Raw genomic sequence first — 26421 nt, 5'->3', positions numbered from 1 at the left:
ATAGATTAGGACTTTTTAAAATGGTAATCTTCCAGTCTACATAATCTACTATTAAGAATAAAGTGTAGGGCTTCCCTGGTGGCGCACTGTTTGAGAGTCCGCCTGCCAATGCAGGGAACACGGGTTCGTGCCCCGGTCTGGGAGGATCCCACATGCCGCGGAGCGGCTGGGCCCGTGAGCCATGGTCGCTGAGCCTGCGCGTCCGGAGCCTGTGCTCCGCAACGGGAGAGGTCACAACAGTGAGAGGCCCGCGTACCACCAAAAAAAAAAAAGAATGAAGTGTAAACACTGAAGTTACAGTATGCATTATGTTATGTTGCACTACACATTCTGTACTTAGGGAGCAAAAACCACACTTTCATCGTGAAGGAAATTGATCGTAGCAGGTTTTTGTTACTGTAGCAAGGTTATTTCAATTTTTAGATTTAAAAATTAAATAAAATTATAAAGTACTAATCTAACAAATATTTTTAAATAAAAAATAGTTTATGAAAAAATAAAAACCTTCAACCGACATCAAATATTTATATTGGAAAATATAAATGAATTGAGAAAAATGGCATATATTAAAAATTGAAGTATTGAGCAAAAGTTGATGCACAAGGTACTGTATATAGAATATAAAGTGAACTTTTAGAATAAACTATATTACAAATGGAATTACTAAGGAATATTTGAGGAATTATATAAATACATGGTATTTAGACAAAGAATGAAGGTATTCCAAGATACATATTTGAGGGGGAAAGCGGTGAAATAAAATATTCACAAAGCAAACTATAAAAATTGAAAAGCAATAACCCACCTTGCTAGAGTGGTTGCCTCCAGTAGACTGTTCTTCCCCTTCTACGTCTGGTAGTGGACACGGCGTAAGACTGGGGCTGAAGGCCATGAGATCTGCCTTCGGCGGCCCCTCCCCAGAGCACACCCGCTGCCGCCTCTGCTGCGAGTAAGACCAGCTCCCCACCGCGCTGGAGTACACCAGCGTGGGCTTCCCGGGCCCGCACGCGCCCTCGCTGGGTGGCGCCGAGCACCGCAGCGCCGTGTACAGCAGCAGCGTGAGCACAAACAGGCTGGACACCGCGCAGATGGCGATGATCAGGTACACGTTCACATCCACCAGAGCGGCCTCCGCGCCAGCGGCGCCCGTCGACGCCCGCGAAGAGGCCTTGGGCGCCTGGCCGCTGTCCTCCAGCGACAGCAGCACGGTGGCCGTGGCCGTCAGCGCCGGCTCGCCGTGGTCCTTCACCAGCACCAGCAGGCGATGGCGCGGCGCGTCCGCCTCGTCCAGGGCGCGCGTCGTGCTGATCTCGCCCGTGTACAGCCCCACGCGGAACGGGCTGTGCGCGCCACCCGCCACCGGCTGCAGCTCGTACGACAGCCACGCGTTGTAGCCCGAGTCCGCGTCCACCGCGCGCACCTTCGCCACCACGTGGCCCGCGCCCACCGACCGAGCCACCAGCTGGCTCAGCGCGCCCGCCCCGCCGCCCGGCCCGGGCAGCAGCAGCGCGGGCACGTTGTCGTTCTCGTCCAGCACGAACACCTGCAGCGTCACGTTGCTGCCCAGAGGCGGCACGCCCGCGTCGCGCGCGCTCACCTGGAACTGCAGCAGCTCCAGCTCCTCGTGGTCCAGCGGCTGCAGCGCGTACACCTTGCCGCTCTCCGCGTGCACCGACACGTAGCTCGACAGCGCTCGCTCGCCCACCCGCCGCTCCACCAGCGAGTAGGACACCAGCGCGTTCTCCTGCGCGTCCGCGTCCCGCGCCGACACCGTGAAGATGTGGCAGCCGGGCGGGTTGTTCTCCTTCACGAACACCGTGTACTCGGGCTGCGCGAACGCGGGCGCGTTGTCGTTCACGTCGGCCACCTCCACGGACACGCTGGCTGTGGCCGACAGGGAAGGCGAGCCCCCGTCCCGCGCTGTCACCACCACCTCATAGTTCTCCAAGGTCTCGCGGTCCAGGGCGCTGTCCAGCACCATCGAATAGTAATTCTTGAAGGTGGACACCAGTTTGAAGGGGACATGAGGTGTTAATGTGCAGGTCACCTGCCCGTTGGCGCCAGAGTCACGGTCGGACACGCTGATTAAGGCGATGACGGTGCCCACCTGAGCGTCCTCTCGCACCGGAAGAGCCAAAGAAGTGACAACCACCTCAGGTGAATTATCGTTTTCATCCAGGATTTCCACTAGGACAGTGCAGTGACCAACCATAGGTGGGTTTCCTTTATCTGTAACATCTACATGAATTTCGTAAGTATTACTATCCTCAAAGTCAATAGCATCGTTTACTCTTATTTCTCCTGTGCTTTCATTCATTAGAAATTTCCTTCTTGTGCTGGGTGGGACCAAAGAGCTAAATGAATATATTATTTCCTTATTTATCCCTTCATCCACATCAGAAGCATTTAGCCAGATGACTAATGTTTGGTTCGCTGAATTTTCATACATCTTAACTTCATAAACGGATCGGTCAAATAGAGGTGCATTATCATTGGCGTCTAACACCAGGATCAGCAGAGTAACAAATCCCGTCAGTTCGGGTTTGCCTCCATCAGTTGCCGTTAATAACAACTGAAGCTGAGGATTTTCTTCACGATCCAGCAGTTTTCGTAGAACAAGCACTGGAAATTTGCCTTTGTCCTTTTTGTTTATAATATCAAGATTGAAAAAGTCATTTGGACTGAGTCTGTAAGTAAGCACTGCGTTCTCTCCGATATCCGCATCAGATGCCCCTTCTAGAGGAAATCGAGAGTCAAGCGGTCGAGATTCATAAATTGAGAGCTTTTGTTCTGAGACAGAGAAGACCGGCGGGTTGTCATTAATGTCCTTCACCTCCACCTCCACATGGAACACCTGCAGCGGCCGGTCCACGATCACCTCCAGGTGGATGCTGCACTCCGCGCTCCGCCCGCACAGCTCCTCCCGGTCGATCCGAGAATTCACAAACAAAATCCCATTCTGCAGATTTACCTCCAGAAGGTCCCCGCGGCCTTTGGACGCCACCCGGAACAGGCGCGGCACCAGCTCCGTCAGCTCCAGCCCCAGGTCCTGGGCGATGCGGCCCACGAAGGTGCCGTGTTTGGCTTCCTCCGGGAGCGAGTAATGGACCTGGCTGCTCCCTGTCTCCCAGGCTGCAATGAGCAGAAACGAGAGAAGCAGGCGCTGGGTTCTCTGCCTGATAGGTCTGTAGACCAACATCATAACTTTCTCCTGTTTTACAAATCAGTGACTCGGCGTCCAGAACACACCCACCGCTCCGATTTTTTCTATTCGATTTCTTGCATCCAATTTTATTGAAATGGCTGAGATCTCCGAATGTAGCTCTTTCCTAGTCCTTGAGAAACAGGATCATGCCTTTGTTCTGAAAAGCCATTTTGTGGAAGACAGCGACACCCGGTGGCTTAACGTGTAAGTACAATTCCATGAGTTTAACAACTCTTGTTCCTATCTTTTCATTCTATTTTCATATATTTGGGTCTCTATGGACTTTCCAAGACTCACATTACGTTTCTTTTGTATATAATAATAATCATTGTCGATACGTAGTGCCGCATTTTTCTTAAGTGGAAAATCACAGAGAAGTAATTCCTTCCCTAACCATGATTGTCTTTAGCTGAATTTGAAAACACGCTTAATATTTGTATAATACTGAGTGTACTAGCATTTTGTTGGATAACAAATTTAAGTCTCTTCAACTTCTAAACCTTAATTCACTTCTCCTTGTCATTATTTTGATATTAAATAAACCTTATTCAGACACTAATCTCAAGCATCAGTTCTCTGTGAGGTATTTGCAACTTCTAAATGCCAATCATCACTAGAATGTAGAGAGATCACAGGCTTCAACATCAGAAATTCCTCTCTTCTGATTCCTAGTCTCCAACTTACTAGTGTGTGACTTGGGGAAAATAATTTAACCTATCTCCGTCTCAGTTTTCACTTTCATAACATTCATAACATATTAATAATAATATGGTAGTTGCATGAACTATGATATATTAAGTGCCTAGTATAATACCTCAAGGAGAGTGAGTGCTTCATAAACGGCAGTTGTTCTCAGGGCTCACTTTAGCCACGTTAGTTTCATAATGCTCAAGACCAAAATTGGCTCTTTGGATAAAATGATTACCTATAGAATGGCGTCACCCTATAAAGCCTTTACATATTGCTGCTGCACAGGCTGAGTGGTGTTCCTGTCTTTAAGAAGACAGAAAAGTGCTTTTATTGAGAAATTGGTTATACAGGGGAAGTTTCACTTTTTTATACACATCTCACATGGGCAAAAAGAATCTTAATTTTGATTCAAAATAATTAAAAATTTATGATTTCCAATTTCAGAGACAACTAATTTCATCTTTGTTATATTTATGTTTTTCAAATACCCCAAATATACAGTTTTGGCATTATCTAATAATTTTATAAGTGTCAAAGTTTTTCATCACCTGCAGTAAAAAATTCTTTCTCTCTCTCAAAATTCTTGGAATCAAATATTCAGTAACTGAAATTCTCCATTAATATATCTATGGTGGACTTCCTGGGTGGTCCAGTGGTTAAGACTCCACGCTTACAGTGAAGGGGGTTCGGGTTCAATCCCTGGTCGGGGAACTAAGATCCTGTATGCCTCGCGGTGCAGGCAATATACTATATGCTACTGATAAAAGTTGAAGTTTCTCTTTTTCAAAAAAAAAGGAAAACTGGGCTTCCCTGGTGGCGCAGTGGTTGAGAGTCCGCCTGCCGATGCAGGGGACACAGGTTCGCGCCCCAGTCCGGGAAGATCCCACATGCCGCGGAGCGGCTGGGCCCGTGAGCCATGGCCGCTGAGCCTGTGCGTCCGGAGCCTGTGCTCCGCAACGGGAGAGGCCACAACAGTGAGAGGCACGCGAGAGGCCACAACAGTGAGAGGCACGCGTACCGCAAAAAAAAAAAAAAAAAAAGGAAAACTTACTGATGGGAGATTTTGTCTCATCCAAAGGTTAATTTCTTACTTTAATTATTTTTTTAAAGAAGTCAATAATTTTGAACTCTGAAAAATAGAATATTTATAGAATAAATAAGAAAATTTACAGGAATGAGGGTCACTGATTCATCGATGTATGTGTGCTTCTAACTTCTGTTTTTATACTTCTCTACTCCTTTAGAATGATTTTAGGGTCAAAGTCTATTCATATTCTGATTTTAAGGGTTACTTTTCTTATACAGCATGAATTAAAATGTAATGAGTTAATCTATCCACCCACAATAGCAATGTTCAGTGTAAGCTACTATCTGGAGTCTAAAAATAAGTTTATCATTGATTAATCATCTCAACACAAGGCAATGATATAAACTAAATTCCATTGCTGTTAATGAGCATTTTTAACCAGGTAATAACATAAATGCCCCAATACAAATCTCCAATAATGAATGAAAAGTAGTGTAGTTAAATTATATCCTGTCAAATAATAGGAACTTGCTTTGCCAAGCAACTCAATAGGGCTATAGCCTCTAAAACTTCAGTTGGATAAGAATCACCTGGAATGCTTGTTAAAATGCAAATTTGCCAATACCTCTTATTTCAGAAACTTGAGGTGGTGTCTGGGAAGCAGAATGTTCAATAAGGACCCCAGATATTGCTAAAGCAGTTAGCATTGTCAGGCCTGAGGATAGGCTGACCATAAAAACCAGTTTGCCTGAAATATGCTCTATGTTTGTCTGTGGTCTTGTATACATTTGTATAGTGCCCCTTTCACTCTCAAAAGTGTCTGAGATCGAGTCATAACTTAGTTAGCCCTATCTAGAAACTACAGTTAACAGACTGGCATAGGGGAGCTTCATTATTGGTCTCATGATTCTGGCTTGAATTGAGCAATGAAGTGTCTTCCAAGCTCTCACCTCTCTATTTTGGACTTCCCAGCTGTTTTTAATCCTGAATTTCCTGAATCCCAGTGTGCTCATGCTTCCTGATGACCCAAAAGATAAATTCATTACTAAGATGTTCACTGATCTTCTGAAAATTTGCATACAATGATAGCCCATATTCTGGGAGAGAATAAAGATTAGTATAAGGGACTATATTACCATTTATATCAATGCAGCCATCAATAATAAAGAGTAAAATGTTTAATTATAAAATATGTAGTAAGTACTTAATGAATAATACTAGTTCTAAGATACTAGAGGAACGGTGGCAGTTTTTTGGGGCGGAAGCAAATGACACTTCTAGCATCCCTTAATCCATATAACATAATCAAATACCTGGGCCCAAGTACAAGTGGCATATGGAACCTGAAAAAGTACAAGGACAGAGATATTTGAAGGTATAAGTCTGGATTTAAGGTGAGTTGTGCCAACAGACATAGGTTTTATGACAAGAGTTCAGAGAATATTCAAGTTTTCAAGAAATAAAATGGGAAAAAAATAGATTGCTTTGTAGCATAAACCAAACATGTGTCGTTTGGAGAGAAACAAAGTACTGAAATATTTAAGTGATTTTTACTTGCAAGTGCCTGGTTACATTGTGGCTCTATTCTCAAGTCCACTCTAACTTGCTCTGTTGAATTTTCAATTAAGAAATGCCTTGTAAAATACCTGACATGATAAAAAATAAAATAAAACCCCTGAGTAGAAATATAAAACACATTACAAAAATGCAATGTAAGAATAAAGGAAGTTTTTAAGATATAAATTAGAAAAACAAAACGAATGCTTGGACTAAAGATAGAGTGTGGAGAACCACCAATTTGAAACTTGCAAACCATAATCCAGGAAATGTAAGTTTAGCTTGTAGTGACTTTAAAGGTGCACAATCTCATCTCCAGATTTCTGTCTTTTGGAATACTGAGAGAAAAAGTGAATCCTCATGTAAACTGGTCAAGTTCCAGACAACAATTTCAAGAGAATTCAAAGTGTGAAATATGGGTATATCTTTAATGCCCCAGCATTATATTACTAAGAGAAAATTTCAATAAAAGGAGAAAGTCTTCTTCAGGAAAGAAAGTACCTTTCAGGAAGTATTTTCTTCAATATCAGATAAAACATGAATTTCAAAAAAATTTCTATGTGTAGAAAAGATTCTCAATCAACATTTTCTTATGATCTACACTGTCAGACAATGTAAGGAAACATATTTTGAACAAATGGGAATAAGAGTTATATTTGAAACAATTATTGTCAACATTAAATTCCTAAAGTAAAGCAACTGTTTTCTAGGTATATTGGAAGTTGCTTATTGAAGTTACAGACACTAACTAGTGCTGACCGCCGTGTCTCCAGAAAGTTAGGAAACTATAAGTTGACAAGGTAAGAGTGACTGCATATTATCTGCTATGGGGTTGTTTAAAAACAATATAATTAGACTAAACTACCATGCTTACTTTAGAAATAAATTATCATTTGATAGAGTGGTGATGCAGTTAATGTGTAATGACTAAATTTGTTTTCACCTAATAGTTTTCAGGTCGGTGGCAGCAATTAATCAGGAATTCAATATGACTCCCACAACAGGTTTTAAATAAAATGGATTCAGCTCTAATAAATGTCTGTTCAGTGTATGGTTTATAATAATTCTCAACTAGAAGTCGAAGCAAAAGTCAGTTACAAAGTTAAGGTTCACTTTCCGGAAATAAAATTAAACATCCTGGCAGAACTAGAAAAAATTGGATAAAAATTATTTAAAAGTATCTTATAGGATAATTAAAATATTTTGCAAGACTAAATGAATACATACATAAAAAAACAAAATATTAGAGCAACCCACCTTCCCAGAGGAGTCCAAAGAAGCTTGTGGGTCTCCACTTCCATCTACAGATCCAGGACACGGAGGTAGGCTGGGGCTGAAGGCCATGAGGTCGGTCTTGGGCGGCCCCTCCCCAGAGCACACCCGCTGCCGCCTCTGCTGCGAGTAAGACCAGCTCCCCACCGCGCTGGAGCACACCAGCGTGGGCTTCCCGGGCCCGCACGCGCCCTGGCTGGGCGGCGCCGAGCACCGCAGCGCCGTGTACAACAGCAGCGTGAGCACCAACAGGCTGGACACCGCGCAGATGGCGATGATCAGGTAAACGTTCACATCCACCAGACCGGCCTCCGCGCCAGCGGCGCCCGTCGACGCCCGCGAAGAGGCCTTGGGCGCCTGGCCGCTGTCCTCCAGCGACAGCAGCACGGTGGCCGTGGCCGTCAGCGCCGGCTCGCCGTGGTCCTTCACCAGCACCAGCAGGCGATGGCGTGGCGCGTCCGCCTCGTCCAGGGCGCGCGTCGTGCTGATCTCGCCCGTGTACAGCCCCACGCGGAACGGGCTGTGCGCGCCACCCGCCACCGGCTGCAGCTCGTACGACAGCCACGCGTTGTAGCCCGAGTCCGCGTCCACCGCGCGCACCTTCGCCACCACGTGGCCCGCGCCCACCGACCGAGCCACCAGCTGGCTCAGTGCGCCCGCCCCGCCGCCCGGCCCGGGCAGCAGCACCGCGGGCGCGTTGTCGTTCTCGTCCAGCACGAACACCTGCAGCGTCACGTTGCTGCCCAGAGGCGGCACGCCCGCGTCGCGCGCGCTCACCTGGAACTGCAGCAGCTCCAGCTCCTCGTGGTCCAGCGGCTGCAGCGCGTACACCTTGCCGCTCTCCGCGTGCACCGACACGTAGCTCGACAGCGCTCGCTCGCCCACCCGCCGCTCCACCAGCGAGTAGGACACCAGCGCGTTCTCCTGCGCGTCCGCGTCCCGAGCGGACACCGTGAAGATGTGGCAGCCGGGCGGGTTGTTCTCCTTCACCAGCACCGTGTACTCGGGGTGCGCGAACGCGGGCGCGTTGTCGTTCACGTCGGCCACCTCCACGGACACGCTGGCTGTGGCCGACAGCGAAGGCGAGCCCCCGTCCCTCGCGGTCACCACCACTTCATAGTTTGCCACCCTCTCGCGGTCCAGGGCGCTGTCCAGCACCAGCGAGTAGTAATTCTTGAAGGTGGACACCAGTTTGAAGGGGACATGAGGCATCACAGAACAGGTCACCTGTCCATTTGCACCTTCGTCTCGGTCAATAACGCTGATCAGGGCAATGATTGTCCCCAGCTGTGCGTCCTCTTTGACAGGGAGCCAGAGCGTTTTGATAATCAACTCTGGAGCAAAGTCGTTAGTGTCCACAACTTCCACAAGAACTGTACAGTGACCAGCCAGGGGTGGGAGGCCTTTATCGATCGCCTCTACTGGAATTTTGTAGGCTTTACTTTCTTCAAAATCTATATGTCCTGTTACTATAATCTTCCCACTTAGGGGGTCTATGTAGAACTTAAATTTTATATCTGGAGAAACGTCACTAGAGAATGAGTAAATAATATCCCCATTCAAGCCTTCGTCTAAATCTGAGGCGTTAAGTTTAATTACGAACGTTGCATTGGGAACGTTTTCTGGTAATTTCACCGCATAGAGTGTTCTGTCGAAAGCTGGGGCGTTGTCATTGGCGTCCAGCACTTTGACGAGTAACTGAACTGTGCCAGTCAGCTCAGGTTTGCCTCTGTCAGTGGCCGTGAGCACTAAATGAAGTTCCGGAGATTCTTCCCTGTCTAAAGGTTTTCGTAATACAAGTCCCAGAGGCTTTACCTGTTGGTCAGTGGTTGGTACGTCCAGAGAGAAATACTCATTGGAGCTCAGCCTGTAAGTCAACAGAGCGTTCTCCCCGATATCTGCATCGGAGGCGCCCTCTAGTGGAAACCGAGAGTCAAGCGGCCTGGATTCCGCGATAAACAGATTCCTTTGTGTTCCGGGGAACACAGGAGGATTGTCGTTAATATCCTTCACCTCCACCTCCACATGGAACACCTGCAGCGGCCGGTCCACGATCACCTCCAGGTGGATGCTGCACTCCGCGCTCCGCCCGCACAGCTCCTCCCGGTCGATCCGAGAATTCACAAACAAAACGCCATTCTGCAGATTTACCTCCAGAAGGTCCCCGCGGCCTTTGGAATCCAACTGGAACAAGCGGGGCACAAGCTCCGCCAGCTCCAGCCTTAGGTCCTGGGCGATGTGGCCCACGAAGGTGCCGTGTTTGGCCTCCTCCAGGACTGAGTAGTGGACCTGGCTGCTCCCGGTCTCCCAGGCTGTGAGAATGATAAACAGTAGCAGTAGATCCCGGTCCCCTTGGTCGCCTCGACTTGAGTACAACATTTCAAATACTCGATCTTTTTTATAGTTAGCGAAAAATTTTTCAAAACTAGGGGAAATATTCTGATTCCTTCAGTCCCATCCTGCTGTGTTCGTCACTGTTCTGCCCTAGGAGACTATAAAAGACCGGACTGTCTTTCCAAAGCCTAAAAGATGGCTTTGAATCAGAGAATTTCTCAGCCGAGAGTGACATCACGTGGTCCCAAAAGTAAGTACATATTCTATGAATAAACATTTCGCCATTATCCTGCAAAGTTTTGTTTCATTCTCTGAATTTTTTCTTAATCGTTGATGAAATAGAGAAGGACATTTCTCTTGTTGGAAGCATTCATGTGAAATAAGTGCAGCTAAATGTTTAGTATAAACCAAAACTGTGGCTTTCTGTTACCTGAGGAAACTAAACTCTCCACACAATTTAAAAATAATCACAGAAATGAAGTGAGAATTAAAATGATCAGTTAAACAACCAGGGATTTTAAACTGGAAAATTCTTTTGTTCTGTAATTCAGGATCTCCCACATACGTAGACTTAGGATTCTGCCTAGAAGAATTCGATGACTCACTGTTCCTAGGGTCTCTAGGAGACCAGAAATCTACTGATGAAAAAGAAACTTGCTCATGTCTGAAAAAAAATAAATCTAGAAAACTGAGCAACAAATTGAAGTATTTTCTTAAGTAATTTCATGAATTGAATATATGTAAAATATTTTAATATAAGTAAGAATTTGCTTTAATATATTTTGTAGGGGGAAACTAGTCTATATTTTTCTTTTTATTAGAATTAATGTGATTTCTTTTCAGAAATGTGTTGCATTCCTATATCTATATAGTTGCATTTTTCCAAGCCTTAATACTTATGAATATCTTTTTACAATCCCCAATATAGTTTACATTATGTCTTTTCATAATACATACATTTTAATTTCATTATTGTTCATCCTTAGTACTTAGGACAATTTCTGTTTTTAAAGTTATGCTTGGGATTTTTCCTTCTTAGTATCTATTTAACAAGGAAAGCTCATTTGTGAACTACTCTCATTCTAAACTGCAAGTAGATTAATTACATCTAGATTTTAGTGCTTTTCAAGAGTAAAGGCAAAATTATCAGTTTATGGTACCATTAATGCTCCTGTATATCTATCTTTTCTTTCATATTCTTACAGCTACCTGCCTAAGAAACGTTTTTAACTAATTGCTGCTATCCTTCATTATTGCAGTAGCTTCCTAGATTGTCTTTCCATCCAATCTTCTGAAACACGGTGTTGAATTTTTTTGCTCAAGATCTTTTGATAGTTCCCAATTTACTTCTGAAGAATCCAAATTCTTTAATCTACTACTCAAAGTTACTTAGTCTAGTACTCAGAATCAAGAGATATTTTCATATTACTTTTTCTGACTTTATTCTATGTGAACCATATGTTTTAACCACAGTGGACGATTCCGTGTTTCCAGTCATATAGAGGCTTTTGTGTGTCTTCAAGTTTGCTTAATTTTCTCCTTCACAGAATTATTCATTATTCTCAATATTCTCTCAGGGTAACTTACCCTTTTAAAAACCATTGAAAACACCATGCCTCTTCAAGTGTTCCTTCAGAAAGACAAATAGGGAGTGATTTTCTTTCAACCCCAGCTTTGCTTTTGGGCCTGTTATAATATCTTGTCTTTCATTGTATGACCCATATATTTATTTTATCTCAAACGTTTTGATGTCAGAGGCTGGGTTTTGATAATTCAGTGGTCCCTGGCATGCTAACATGGTCTTGGAATCCCCTAAGGGTCCTACTAATGATTAATGAAGACTGATGACTATATTTTAAAAGTTATTCTATAACACTTTCTATATAAATGGTCTACTTCCATGGTTAACAGGCAGTAACTACTACTAACTTTTAAATCGTCATCAAAACATACTGTGTACTTATTTTTGAGGAAGGGAAAACACCATTAATGGAAAAGAACAAAGATTTCAAACACCTACTCAGACCTCTAAATGATCTGAAGCAACTTATAAGTATGAAAAAAGACATCACTGTCAACACAAGATAGTCTAAACTTTCCTTGAGAAGACTTTATCTAACTAAATTTCTAGATTCCAAAAGGTTTTCCACATCCACAATGGTAATTGGACTTCCCAAAACTGGTGAAACTGACTTTTAGATGAGTTTTTTAATTCTATCACAAAGAGTTCAAAATATTGACACATTGTAGGTTAACCTGAAAATAACTTCACAAAAGATAACTTTTACATAAAATAAGAGTAATATAGAAGGCCATAATGACTTTCTAACATTTTAGTTTTTCTTTTTCCAGTTATTAACTCCTTGAACTCTTTTGAATAATAACTAAATTTTGTTATGCACATAGTATTTTACAGATGTTTTATAAGCAACTTTATAAATATTAACTTACTTGATACAAAAATTCTATGCAATAGAATTTATATTCATCACGCGTAGAATGTGAAACCAAGGAATTGAAATAAATGCTTTATCAAAGGCTATATGAAAAAAACTGGAAGAGGTGGAGTTTTAATCCAGGAAGCTCCAGAATCCACAGTATTTAATAACTGACCTCTGGTACCTTTCAATTTAGGAAATATTTAATAGCTAAAATCATTACCATTCACCTGAAACTAATACAAAATTGTTAATCAACTATATACACCCATATAAAATAAAAAGTTAAAAATAAACAAATAAAACCATTAACATAGAAGAGTGCAAAGTGTTAAAATACAGATTAGATTTTGACTCCATCTTTGTGATAAGCACACCCCTAAAATGAAATTCGAATATCAATTAGAGAGTTGTAGGAACACAGAACTAAAATTATCGAAATGATGAGAGGTGTCAAATAAATGGTAGGTGATGGAAAGTGTCTTGTTTCTTTTATTTTTAAGTGTCTTATTTCTAATTAAGGAATTTTTAAAAACCAATTAAACATTTAGGAGAATTGAGTAATTAAAGTTATATCCAAGAATCAGTAGGCATAGACAGAATAGAAAATCTAAGTGTACCATCACTTTCACAAGGGAGAAACTCCACATTTGATTCAAACAGTACAGTACAGATAAACATATTTTAAAAATATACAGCCATTGGGGCTTCCCTGGTGGCGCAGTGGTTGAGAGTCCGCCTGCCGATGCAGGGGGATGCAGGGGGATGGAGGGGACACGGGTTCGTGCCCCGGTCCCGTCCCGGAATATCCCCACATGCCGAGGAGCGGCTGGGCCTGTGAGCCATGGCCTCTGAGCCTGCGCGTGCGGAGCCTGTGCTCTGCAACGGGAGAGGCCACAACAGTGAGAGGCCCGCGTACCGCAAAAAAAACAAAAACAAAAACAACACAGCCATTAAAATTAAGGATTAAAATTATTTCTTTCATGTAATGTGCTTTTAATAGCCAAATAAAATTTAGGCACTGAAGGTATTGTGAGAAATATAAAATAAACCACAAAATAATACTAGTTTCAGGTTACTTACAGGTAAGCAAAGGAAATAAAATGTCATACATTGCTGGTCATAAATGTTAAAGAAATTAAGAAATATATTAATAACAAATTAAGAATTGAGCGTTCCAGAAACCATTCATTCCATTCCATTAAGTTTCACCATTCTCTCCAAAGGAATATGCTCAAAATCTATGACCAACTAACATCAAGCCAGGTCAAACAGTTACAAGAAGCAAAGATTTAAAAAAGACAAGAACAAAAAAATGAAAAGATTAAAAAAATAATAATAAACATTCTTGGACTCTCAAAGTTTTACTATACAAAACTAAAAATGTTAACTTGAATTAATGAGTCCTAATCATCCTGCATATTCTGTGTAATAAAGATTTATAAATTAACCATTTGAACAGTAAGAATGGAATTAATAATTTTTCTAATCAAATTATTTTTCTAAGTCATATATAAAATATGTTTAAATGTGAAATATTTTTCCATAATATTCCAACTCATCTACAAAGGGCTGATAGTATTTTCCTCAATATTAATCATTAGAAGTAAGAAGATTTTTATCAGATTAAAAGAAATTAGTTACTATACATAGATCCTCCAAAAATGTTGTTATTGACATGACTAAAAAAGTATCTGATAATAAAGCACATATCTTGAAATAGTACAATGTTCTATTTGATATTCTGTTGAAAGGAATATTAAATATTTGTTCACTTTTGGTTTTATTTTTATCTGGTCTATAATAAATTTGGTAAGAAAATGAAAACATGCAAATTTTGAAGAGAAATTATTATTCTGTACTTTATTACTAAACTGCTTAAAATACCAATAAACACTATATACATGTAGTATATATAGTAATATCTGTTTCTCTATACTTAAGTAACAGACCCTAAGAGAGAGAAGAAAATAAAATGGATGGGCTCTGATCTTAAAGTAAAAGTAATCCCCAGAAAATATGTAAATATTCTCGAAACATAGTATATGAAGTAAGGTTAAAACTACATACAATGAAAAATAAATGCTATTTGGAGGAATGTATATAAATGTACATTGGAGGAATGTATATAAACAGGTTGTTAGGGTTGGAGGAATGTATATAAACAGGTTGTTGTTAGGGTTCAGAAAGTTAGGTATTACAAAGAATAAAATCGTATTCAGTAAGAAGAAATTTATCCAAGAAAAATTTGAATTTGAATAGAAACCCAACAATGGAGAATGGTTAATGTCTGATGGCACTGAGAAACAGCGATTAAATTCGCCATATACACATGTATCAAATCATCACGTTTTATACCTTAAACATACTCAATGCTATTCACCAAATATATCGCAATAAATCTGGGGGAAAAAACGATTAATTTTAAATATTTTTAAACCACAGGAACGTTTGTATACTGAAGTGTGAAAACGTGCCATATATTATAAAAAGGAAAATAAATGTGAAATACTATAAATTATAAAATTTCGTCTTAAATATTTTAATATCAGTTTAAATGGACCTACCTCCGTGCAATGATCAACATCTTGCAGTTTGCCCGCGTTTTCTGAACCTAAGAATGGAGGGAGGCTGGGGCTGAAGGCCATGAGATCTGCCTTGGGCGGCCCCTCCGCAGAGCACACCCGCTGCCGCCTCTGCTGCGAGTAAGACCAGCTCCCCACCGCGCTGGAGCACACCAGCGTGGGTTTCCCGGGCCCGCACGCGCCCTGGCTGGGCGGCGCCGAGCACCGCTGCGCCGCGTACAGCAGCAGCGTGAGCACCAACAGGCTGGACACCGCACAGATGGCGATGATCAGGTACACGTTCACATCCACCAGAGCGGCCTCCGCGCCAGCGGCGCCCGTCGACGCCCGCGAAGAGGCCTTGGGCGCCTGGCCGCTGTCCTCCAGCGACAGCAGCACGGTGGCCGTGGCCGTCAGCGCCGGCTCGCCGTGGTCCTTCACCAGCACCAGCAGGCGCTGGCGTGGCGCGTCCGCCTCGTCCAGGGCGCGCGTCGTGCTGATCTCGCCCGTGTACAGCCCCACGCGGAACGGGCTGTGCGCGCCACCCGCCACCGGCTGCAGCTCGTACGACAGCCACGCGTTGTAGCCCGAGTCCGCGTCCACCGCGCGCACCTTCGCCACCACGTGGCCCGCGCCCACCGACCGAGCCACCAGCTGACTCAGCGCTCCCGCCCCGCTGCCCAGCCTAGGCAGCAGCACCGCGGGCACGTTGTCGTTCTCGTCCAGCACAAACACCTGCAGCGTCACGTTGCTGCCCAGAGGTGGCACGCCCGCGTCGCGCGCGCTCACCTGGAACTGCAGCAGCTCCAGCTCCTCGTGGTCCAGCGGCTGCAGCGCGTACACCTTGCCGCTCTCCGCGTGCACCGACACGTAGCTCGACAGCGCTCGCTCGCCCACCCTCCGCTCCACCAGCGAGTAGGACACCAGCGCGTTCTCCTGCGCGTCCGCGTCCCGAGCCGACACCGTGAAGATGTGGCAGCCGGGCGGGTTGTTCTCCCTCACGAACACCGTGTACTCGGGGTGCGCGAACGCGGGCGCGTTGTCGTTCACGTCGGCCACCTCCACGGACACGGTGGCTGTTACCGACAGGGAAGGCGAGCCCGCGTCCCGCGCGGTCACCACCACCTCATAGTTGGCCACAGTCTCGCGATCCAAGGCTCTGTCCAGAACCAGCGAATAGTAATTCTTGAAGGTGGACACCAGTTTGAAGGGGACCTGGGGCGTTAATGAGCAGGTCACCTGCCCATTGGCACCAGAATCTTGGTCAGACACATTAATCAAGATGATAACAGTGCCGGGCTGAGCATCTTCTGAGATAGGAAGCGACAGGGAAGTGACAGTCAACTCTGGAGCATTGTCATTAGCGTCCAGAACTTCCACAAGAACTGTACAGTGACCAGCCAGGGGTGGGAGGCCTTTATCGATCGCCTCTACTGGAATTTTGTAGGCTTTACTTTCTTCAAAATCTATATGTCCTATTGCTATAATCTTCCCACTTAGGGAGTCTATGTAGAACTTAAATTTTATATCTGGAGAAACGTCACTAGAGAATGAGTAAATAATATCCCCATTCAAGCCTTCGTCTAAATCTGAGGCGTTAAGTTTAATTACAAACGTTGCATTGGGAACGTTTTCTGGTAATTTCACCGCATAGAGTGTTCTGTCGAAAGCTGGGGCGTTGTCATTGGCGTCCAGCACTTTGACGAGTAACTGAACTGTGCCAGTCAGCTCAGGTTTGCCTCTGTCAGTGGCCGTGAGCACTAAATGAAGTTCCGGAGATTCTTCCCTGTCTAAAGGTTTTCGTAATACAAGTCCCAGAGGCTTTACCTGTTGGTCAGTGGTTGGTACGTCCAGAGAGAAATACTCATTGGAGCTCAGCCAGTAAGTCAACAGAGCGTTCTCCCCGATATCTGCATCGGAGGCGCCCTCTAGTGGAAACCAAGAGTCAAGCGGCCTGGATTCCGCGATAAACAGATTCCTTTGTGTTCCGGGGAACACGGGAGGATTGTCGTTAATGTCCTTCACCTCCACCTCCACGTGGAACACCTGCAGCGGCCGGTCCACGATCACCTCCAGGTGGATGCTGCACTCCGCGCTCCGCCCGCACAGCTCCTCCCGGTCGATCCGAGAATTCACAAACAAAACGCCATTCTGCAGATTTACCTCCAGAAGGTCCCCGCGGCCTTTGGACGCCACCCGGAACAGGCGCGGCACCAGCTCCGCCAGCTCCAGCCCCAGGTCCTGGGCGATGCGGCCCACGAAGGTGCCGTGTTTGGCCTCCTCCGGGACCCAGTAGTGGACCTGGCCGCTCCCGGTCTCCCAGGCTATGAGAATTATAAAAAATAGCAGTAGATGCCTGTTCCCCGAGTCGCCTAGATTTGAGTACATTTCAAATTATTGGTATTTTATTCTAAACTGCGTAACTTGTCGCAAAACTTAGAGGAATCTTCTTATCCCTTCTTTATTATCCTGATAGGCTCGCCATTGTTCAACCTCCGGGTACTGAAACATAGTGGAGACTCTTTCCGATGTGAAAAGGGATGGCTTAGTTTTGTCTTGAATTAAGAGAATTTCATGGTAAAGAGCGACATCATGTGGCCCAAAAAGTAAGTACGAATTACAAAAATCAACTTTATATTAATAAGGTGCAAAGTTTTATTTCAATCTCTGAATTTCTACAAATATTTGTTAAAGTGTAGGACAACATTTCTCATGCTGGCTGAAGGCATTCTTAGGATATTTCACTTCTGGATGTTTAGTGTGACCATAATTGTAGTTCTCAAGCCTTGAAAATATGTTTTTCCACAAAGTTTTAAAATAAAGATAACAATCCAAGTGACAAATAAAATTATGTTAGCAACCCTAAGTTTTAAAATCCTCTCTTCAGAGTCCAGGAAGCTCCATTTTCTTAGATTTCTGTTAAGGAAACTCCTGTTCTCTCTAGGGACCCAGGATCTCAAGAATCTAGTGGAAGAAAAACTTAGAAAAGTTGTTTTTAGGAAGCAAGAAATATTAGCAACTAATTCATATACTTGTCTTAAGAAAGTACAATAAGGGAAGGTTTGGGGTATCTTTGAAAAGGAAGAATTTGTATTAAGTGCATTTTGCGAGGACGAAGTATTCTGAATTTCTCTTTTCATCAGAATTTACATGTTCTGTTTCAGGATTTCATGGTTCTTATATCTTTTTTCCTTTCACTCTTTCTAAGCCTCATGTTTTATGAGTATCCACCTGTTTTTACAATCTCCAACATGATTAAGATTATTTCATCAGCTAAATGTTGGTACTCAACTGTCCTTTAATTAAAGCAGTCCTTTAATCAAGCTTGGGGTGTTTTATCCTTTTTAGTTCTACTTAACAGAGTAAGTTTTTTTTAATGTTTCACATCCATCTTCCCAACTGCAAATAAAATAATTAATGTCTGTATGCTATGGCTTTCCAAGTTTAATATCTGCCTAAATGAGTTTTAAATAATGCTGCTATCCTGAATTATTGCAATAGCTTCTTATTGCATCATCTTGTCACAACTCCATTTATCCTTCTCTTAATCCTGGCAGTCATCTTCCTGAAAAACACCTTTTATTCCTATGGATTTACTCTTTTTGATAGCTGTCAAATGATGTGAGAGGTGAGTCAAAATTTCTTAGTCAAGTACTCAAATTACCCAAGAGATCTGTCTCATATTACTTTTCCTGCTTTATCTCATACTCTTTCCTATGGGAACTATATGTTTTAACCAAAACAGACTTCCCTGTGTCCAGGCACATTTGGGGTTTTCTGTGTACTTTACTTAAGTTCCTCTGTTGCCAAGAATACCGGTTATACTCAATATTCTCCCAAAGGAAACTTTTCCATTTAAAAACCACTAAAATGTCAAAACTCTTGAAGGACTCCTTCAACAAGGGAAATAGGTGGATATTTCTGTTCAATACAATCACAGTGATTTACATCTCTTGTATCTCTTATAATATTCTGCCTCTAAGATGGTTATATTTATGTATGACAGATATCTTTATTTTTCTATAAACTTCTTGAAGCCAGGGGCTGGGTCTTGTTAATTCAATCATTCTTGACACAGCATCATGTCCTTAGAGACCATCCTAGAATATTTTCTAAATGTTTACTCAAGAGTGATGCCTATGGTTCTTCTCTATTTCCTAAGAAAGCATACTATTTTTATGGTTGTTAGATATCACTATTTATACAAATGACACTCTTTATTGATTATACAACAATAGTCTATTTGTCACTTTTAAGTATGTGTTTAAGAACTATTGTGTGGGGCTTCCCTGGTGGCGCAGTGGTTAAGAATCCGCCTGCCAATTCAGGGTACACGAGTTCAAGCCCTGGTCCGGGAAGATTCCACATTCCGCGGAGCAACTAAGCCTGTGCTGGCGCAGTGGTTAAGAATCCGCCTGCCAGTTCAGGGTACACGGGTTCAAGCCCTGGTCCGGGAAGATTCCACATTCCGCGGAGCAACTAAGCCTGTGCACCACAACTACTGAAGCCCGCGCGCCTGGAGCCTGTGCTCCGCAACAAGAGAAGCCACCGCAGTGAGAAGCCCGCGCGCTGCAATGAAGAGTAGCCCCCGTTCGCCTCAATTAGAGAAAGCCCGGGTGCAGCAACGAAGACCCAACGCCACCAAAAAAAAACCAAAACAAAACTATTGTGTGCTTACTTATTTTTAAAAATCAGAAACGCTACCAATGGTTTCCACCATTTCAAAAATAGAAAATGAAAATATTGGGGAGCACAAACCCCAGTTCAGTCCTCTGATGGACCCTGGACAACTTGTAAATGTAGGAAAATATGTCATTCCAGTTTAAGGTAGTCTAATACTTCCTAGGAAAACATGGACAACACAAAAAGTTAAAATCACCTTCAGCAAAGCACCAAAGGCTCAGCAGCTTAAATGTATTTTTTAAATCCAAAATGCTTTTCCACTGCCAAAATCTTAATTCAATTTTCAACATAGAAAAAATGGATCAAAATTTTCTTCAATGGCATTCAAAATGTTAGAGACATCTTGGATTAATTAAAATACATCTTAAATTAATTATTTATAGGGAGGCCATAAATAGCCTTTACATAAAATAAAAATAATATAGAAGCCATAATGATGACCTTCTGACATTTTAGATTTTCCTATTCCTCTTCAGAATATTAATAGCCAAATTGATCAAGCTCTTACTATTTAGCTAATACTATCATAAGCACTTTATAAGTATCAACTTACTAAGTACTTCAGCATTTACCTGTGATAGGTATTACTATTTATCATCCCAGCTTTACAGGTGGAAAACTGAAAAATGAGAGGTTAAGCAAGGCTGCACAGAACAAAATTGGTAGGGGGGAATTTAGGCAAGGAAGGATGGCTTCAAAACTCACAACAATAAACACTATTCTCTGCTTCCTGCATGTAAAGAAACAGTGAAGAGTTTAAATCATAATACAGAGTGAATAATGAAAGCATTAAATTAGAAGAAATAGTTCTATGAAAGGAACCCACCAAATAAAAATCAAACATAAATAAGTGATTTGCAGTGTTTGAGAGTTCAATGCAAATTTTACATGAATGTACTTGGTCAAAGTTCACATTCTGTTGAATTACTATTTGTCTGATATTTGAATCCCTGATAAGCTGAGCAATAACCATGGGTGTCACATGGTAGTTGTAAGAGTGTGAAATTTCCCCATTCACTTCTTCAACCCAATCAGAAGTATTCAGTCTGATAACTAATACTATGTACTTTGTCTCTAAATGGTTTAAAAGGCCAACAGTAAATAAGCACTACAGACTCTTGGACTCTTGGAATCACCAGGCCCCAAAAGGAATCTAGATTAAGATATGATGAACAGGGCCCTTAAACAAAGTGGATAACTTGAAAGTGTTGGTGAAACAGAAGCATTAAAACAAAAAAAAGGAAGAAGGAAAGAAAGGAAGGAAGAAGGAAGCTGACAGGATAAAAGTGTAATAAAGTGACGTTGAAATGTCAATATATTATTAAAAAATGAGTAACTGTGAAATAACCCTCCTGAAGTTCAAATGGAAAGTAATGAAAGCTCTACAACATTAATAAGAAAAAAAAAATATTACCAGGGAGGGAGACGCAAGCGGGAAGAGATATGGGAATATATGTGTATATATAACTGATTCATTTTGTTGTGAAGCTGAAACTAACATACCATTGTAAAGCAATTATACTCCAATAAAGATGTTAAAAAAAATATTACCAATGCAAATTTCTAAATGCATCACAAATGAATGTATCCAATGAAATTTTGAGTTTCAAGACAAAAATCTTGAGGTGTAGAATGATATTAATAACGTCTGATTCCACTTTAAGTCAACATTAATAAACCAAAGAGATCATAATGATTGACAAAAAGGAAAAGACGTATATAATGTAAAATTATTCAAATTTTTCAAAAAAAGAGAGTGTAAATATAAACCGAACGAAAACAATTATAACATTTCAAAATAAATATTAACTGGTAATTATGAAAATTCAGACTTACTTTGGAAAGCCGATCACCATTTAAATCCTGAAGCTCGCCCATATCCACCACTACTGGACAAGCTGGAAGGCTGGGGCTGAAGGCCATGAGGTCGGTCTTGGGCGGCCCCTCCCCAGAGCACACCCGCTGCCGCCTCTGCTGCGAGTAAGACCAGCTCCCCACCGCGCTGGAGCACACCAGCGTGGGCTTCCCGGGCCCGCACGCGCCCTCGCTGGGCGGCGCCGAGCACCGCAGCGCCGTGTACAGCAGCAGCGTGAGCACCAACAGGCTGGACACCGCGCAGATGGCGATGATCAGGTACACGTTCACATCCACCAGAGCGGCCTCCGCGCCAGCGGCGCCCGTCGACGCCCGCGAAGAGGCCTTGGGCGCCTGGCCGCTGTCCTCCAGCGACAGCAGCACGGTGGCCGTGGCCGTCAGCGCCGGCTCGCCGTGGTCCTTCACCAGCACCAGCAGGCGATGGCGCGGCGCGTCCGCCTCGTCCAGGGCGCGCGTCGTGCTGATCTCGCCCGTGTACAGCCCCACGCGGAACGGGCTGTGCGCGCCACCCGCCACCGGCTGCAGCTCGTACGACAGCCACGCGTTGTAGCCCGAGTCCGCGTCCACCGCGCGCACCTTCGCCACCACGTGGCCCGCGCCCACCGACCGAGCCACCAGCTGATTCAGCGCTCCCGCCCCGCCGCCCGGCCTGGGCAGCAGCACCGCGGGCGCGTTGTCGTTCTCGTCCAGCACGAACACCTGCAGCGTCACGTTGCTGCCCAGAGGCGGCACGCCCGCGTCGCGCGCGCTCACCTGGAACTGCAGCAGCTCCAGCTCCTCGTGGTCCAGCGGCTGCAGCGCGTACACCTTGCCGCTCTCCGCGTGCACCGACACGTAGCTCGACAGCGTTCGCTCGCCCACCCGCCGCTCCACCAGCGAGTAGGACACCAGCGCGTTCTCCTGCGCGTCCGCGTCCCGCGCCGACACCGTGAAGATGTGGCAGCCGGGCGGGTTGTTCTCCCTCACGAACACCGTGTACTCGGGGTGCGCGAACGCGGGCGCGTTGTCGTTCACGTCGGCCACCTCCACGGACACGCTGGCTGTGGCCGACAGAGAAGGCGAGCCCCCGTCCCTCGCAGTCACCACCACCTCATAGTTCGACACACTCTCGCGATCCAAGGCGCTGTCCAGAACCAATGAATAGTAATTCTTGAAGGTGGACACCAGTTTGAAGGGAACATGGGGCGTCAGAGAGCAGGTCACCTGCCCGTTGGCACCTGAGTCGAGATCGGACACGCTAATTAGGGCAATGACAGTGCCGAAATGAGCGTCCTCTCGGACAGGCAAGGATAAGGAAGTCAGTGCAATCTGAGGGACATTATCATTTTTATCCAAAACTTTCACCAAGATGGTGCAATGACCAGTCATGGGTGGGTGGCCTTTGTCTGTCGCATCAATACGGATTTTGTATAAATTTATATTTTCAAAATCTAAATTCCCTTGAATTACTATTTCTCCAGTATTTGGATCTATTCTAAACTGGTTACTAACCATGGATGGAACAAGACTACTAAAAGAGTATGAAAACTCCCCATTATCTCCTTCATCCCTATCAGAAGCATTCAGTCTCATAACTATTGTTCCGTTATCTGAGTTTTCAAATATTTTTGCTTCATACTCTGACTGTCCAAAACTGGGAGCATTGTCATTCACATCCAGTACGGTGACCAGCAGCTGAACAGTGGCAGTGAGCTCAGGTTTGCCTTGGTCAGTGGCCATGAGGAATAAGTTATGTTCGGGCGCTTCCTCTCTGTCCAACGATTTCCTTAACACGAGCCCAATTTGTGTACTGTCATCACTGTTTGTTTTCACATCTAACGCGAAGTTTTCGTTGGAACTGAGCTTGTAGGTTAAGACAGAATTTGAGCCCACATCTGCATCCGACGCGCCCTCTAGTGGAAACAACGAATCTGGCAGCCTAGATTCGTAAATCAACACTCTTTGTTCCTTTACCGGGAACACAGGCGGGTTGTCGTTAATGTCCTTCACCTCCACCTCCACGTGGAACACCTGCAGCGGCCGGTTCACGATCACCTCCAGGTGGATGCTGCACTCCAAGCTCCGCCCGCACAGCTCCTCCCGGTCGATCCGAGAATTCACAAACAAAATGCCATTCTGCAGATTTACCTCCAGAAGGTCCCCGCGGCCTTTGGACGCCACCCGGAACAGGCGCGGCACCAGCTCCGTCAGCTCCAGCCCCAGGTCCTGGGCGATGAGGCCCACGAAGGTGCCGTGTTTGGCCTCCTCTGGGACGGAGTAGCGGACCTGGCCGCTCCCCTCCTCCCAGGCTGCAAGGAGCAGAAGCGAGAGAAGCAAACACCGGGATCTCAGTCGGCCTTCAGGTGTAATAAGCATTTCAAATACTTGCTGGTTTAGTTCCATCAGGAAATCTTGTCTAGGCATTAAGATGAAATATTGTATGATCCCGAGTCTGTTAATTCAGTTCTTCTGCGCCTGCCATCATTCAACACTCGTGGAAGGATGCAGTAACGGGAGCAATGGACTTGAATAACAGCTAGTGTAACTTCACGGTAGACAGCGACATCATGCGGCTCGAAAGGGTAAGTAATGACTTCACAACGAAGCTACGCTATAGTTCTTGAAATTAAAGATATAGATATTTATATTACATATATATGTTTTGCATTATTTTAATAGTAAATCTCCTCATGTTTGTAATTTGAAGGGTCAGTTTATCTCGTCTGTTTTCTTTTATTAGTTTAGAGTAGGGAAAGGGTTCAAAATACTCATAGTGAAACAACTTTCCTCCCAATAAAGGAAAAACTGTATCAGCCATTTTAGAAAGCTTAAGTGTGATATGAACCAGGCTTGGGAATTAGAAGTGCAAACTATCCTACATAGTTGCATAGAGAAGAAACATGTGCACGTATTTCTGTCACAGAATATACTATTATATTTTGAGAAAAGAGTGTAATTTTAAATTAGCAAGTTTTACCCAAATTTTAAAAACCTTATAGATTATCAAAGTCCATTCTTTCTTTGTTGAGTGAACATCAACTACTCCTAATAATATTTTTTAATTTAATAATGGAGGCTGAAAATTTTAGCACATATTCTTTACAACATTTCTTAATTTCTCTGCAGCTTATATTAGTCCTCCCCCTCAAAATATTTTCCTTCTTGTGGAATTTCTACTTATACTTCTCCATCTTGTGGAATTTCTACCTATTGTGCTTTGCTGCTCTGATCCTTCCGCTGCTCCTAAATGACCTTATCCTTTTCTTTCTACCTCAACCTCTTATATGCTTTTATTTGTGTTCTCATCCCCTTCCAACATTTCAGACAAGACTTCTATTGAAGGTATTCCCAAACTCACATCTTCCTCCCCCTTTTCAATGGTTATAATTGTCATTTTTAGCCATACATGCTGATGACTCCTAGAAAATAATTTGATTACAATTTAAAGATTATGAAGATAAATCATTAATACCCCCCAAATTCAAACCCTTAAATTCACCTTTTATTTAATGGCATGAACATTCTACATGTCACCTATATCAATTTTTATTACTCCATCTCCCTTACCTGCCCTATTCAAAGTTGGCCTATAGTCCATCTGTCCATCTGTCTTTTCACATACCACCATATTTATCTTCATGGGTACAGCTTTTATTGGATTGCACTAAACAAATAAATCCCAAGATGTTAGAATCACTTCTATGTGACCTGAGATATGATCACAAGCCAAGTGTTATTTTCACTTGGCAGTGTTATTTTCAACTACTCTCCAATATTCTATTTTGCAGACAACATAGATCACTTGCTTTCCTTCTTCCGCAATACAACCTTTGTTCAATTTTTTAAAAATTACCTCCATCTTTACCTGTAAAAATGCTCTACTCATATCAAAGTCATGCCAAAATATCATCTTACCATGAATTCATCCTTAATGTCATCAACTGTAGGTAATTAAAGTCTTTCTCAAAAGGAGACAATGAAAGTTATTAAAAAGAATTTTCAAACGGACACTTGCCAACACTCACCCTTCTGCACAATTCTGATATACTTGTAAAATCCTCACAGACAACTGTAATACAAAGTACCCCCCAACATGAGAACATTTTACATAACTTACATGACAATATCTTAAAATAACTAACCTAGATCTATCCTGATAAGTAGTAGTCCTTATCGCTTTCTATTACACTTATTTTGAGTAAACAAAGAGTTCATTTGACAACCAATAATAAGCCCCCAAATAAAGGTTCCTTTGCTTACAGGAAGAAAGGCCTTGACAAAAGATATATTGGGGGCTTCCCTGGTGGTGCAGTGGTTGAGAGTCCACCTGCCGCTGCAGGGGACACGGGTTCGTGCCCCGGTCCGGGAAGATCCCACATGCGGCGGAAAGGCTGGGCCCGTGAGCCATGGCCACTGGGCCTGCCCGTCCGGAGCCTGTGCTCTGCAGCGGGAGAGGCCACAACGGTGAGAGGCCCGCGTACTGGGAAAAAAAAAAAAAGATATATTGGCCTACAGTCTTGTTAGTTGAAGGTTTTCTACAGTGGTTAAGGTATTTCATAAATTGCTGCCCTAAGTGAAGAATCTCTTTGAATATCAACTTTTAAATTAGTTAATTAAAATATAAAATCTGTCTTTCCATTGAAGTTCCTAGCAATTTCCAGAAGGTTGGTAATATAGTCCAATTAACTGGAACAGTTGCAATAATTCTATTTATTGGCTCCAAGTAGAAAATTATACAATGTTACTGAAATCATATATGCAATTTCCTTTTCATTGGAAAAGGAAAATACTGGTCTC

The 26421-nt window shown here is 43.5% G+C and overlaps 4 protein-coding genes across 4 annotated transcripts; all 4 read right to left on the bottom strand.

The window, feature by feature from the left end:
* Nucleotides 1-811: 811 nt before the first annotated feature.
* LOC117311544 (protocadherin alpha-10-like) lies at nucleotides 812-3199 on the bottom strand. Its single transcript, XM_033852686.2, is given in 2 exon segments — nucleotides 812-927; nucleotides 929-3199. Coding segments are annotated over 2 exon segments (2352 nt in total). The 3' UTR covers nucleotides 812-846.
* Nucleotides 3200-3929: 730 nt separating this feature from the next.
* On the bottom strand, nucleotides 3930-11815 carry LOC117311621 (protocadherin alpha-9-like). The gene has a single exon (XM_033853274.2). It carries the CDS (start codon nucleotides 10128-10130, stop codon nucleotides 7662-7664), a length of 2469 nt encoding a protein of 822 aa, XP_033709165.1. The 5' UTR covers nucleotides 10131-11815; the 3' UTR covers nucleotides 3930-7661.
* A 2583-nt stretch (nucleotides 11816-14398) lies between these two features.
* On the bottom strand, nucleotides 14399-19508 carry LOC117311623 (protocadherin alpha-7-like). Its single transcript, XM_033853279.2, has one exon. The coding sequence runs from the start codon at nucleotides 17473-17475 to the stop codon at nucleotides 15007-15009; it is 2469 nt and encodes an 822-aa protein (XP_033709170.2). The 5' UTR covers nucleotides 17476-19508; the 3' UTR covers nucleotides 14399-15006.
* A 1992-nt stretch (nucleotides 19509-21500) lies between these two features.
* LOC141278220 (protocadherin alpha-6-like) lies at nucleotides 21501-24163 on the bottom strand. The gene has a single exon (XM_073801928.1). The coding sequence runs from the start codon at nucleotides 24046-24048 to the stop codon at nucleotides 21514-21516; it is 2535 nt and encodes an 844-aa protein (XP_073658029.1). The 5' UTR covers nucleotides 24049-24163; the 3' UTR covers nucleotides 21501-21513.
* Between the last annotated feature and the right edge of the window lie 2258 nt (nucleotides 24164-26421).

The sequence above is a fragment of the Tursiops truncatus genome, chromosome 3 (assembly GCF_011762595.2).
Source record: "Tursiops truncatus isolate mTurTru1 chromosome 3, mTurTru1.mat.Y, whole genome shotgun sequence".
NCBI lineage: Eukaryota > Metazoa > Chordata > Mammalia > Artiodactyla > Delphinidae > Tursiops > Tursiops truncatus.
This window is presented reverse-complemented; position numbering and strand designations above follow the sequence as displayed.

Bases quoted from the DNA above. Each gene is read 5' to 3' on its own strand.
- LOC117311621 (XM_033853274.2), bottom strand. From the start codon at position 10,130: ATGTTGTACTCAAGTCGAGGCGACCAAGGGGACCGGGATCTACTGCTA.
- LOC117311623 (XM_033853279.2), bottom strand. From the start codon at position 17,475: ATGTACTCAAATCTAGGCGACTCGGGGAACAGGCATCTACTGCTATTT.
- LOC141278220 (XM_073801928.1), bottom strand. From the start codon at position 24,048: ATGCCTAGACAAGATTTCCTGATGGAACTAAACCAGCAAGTATTTGAA.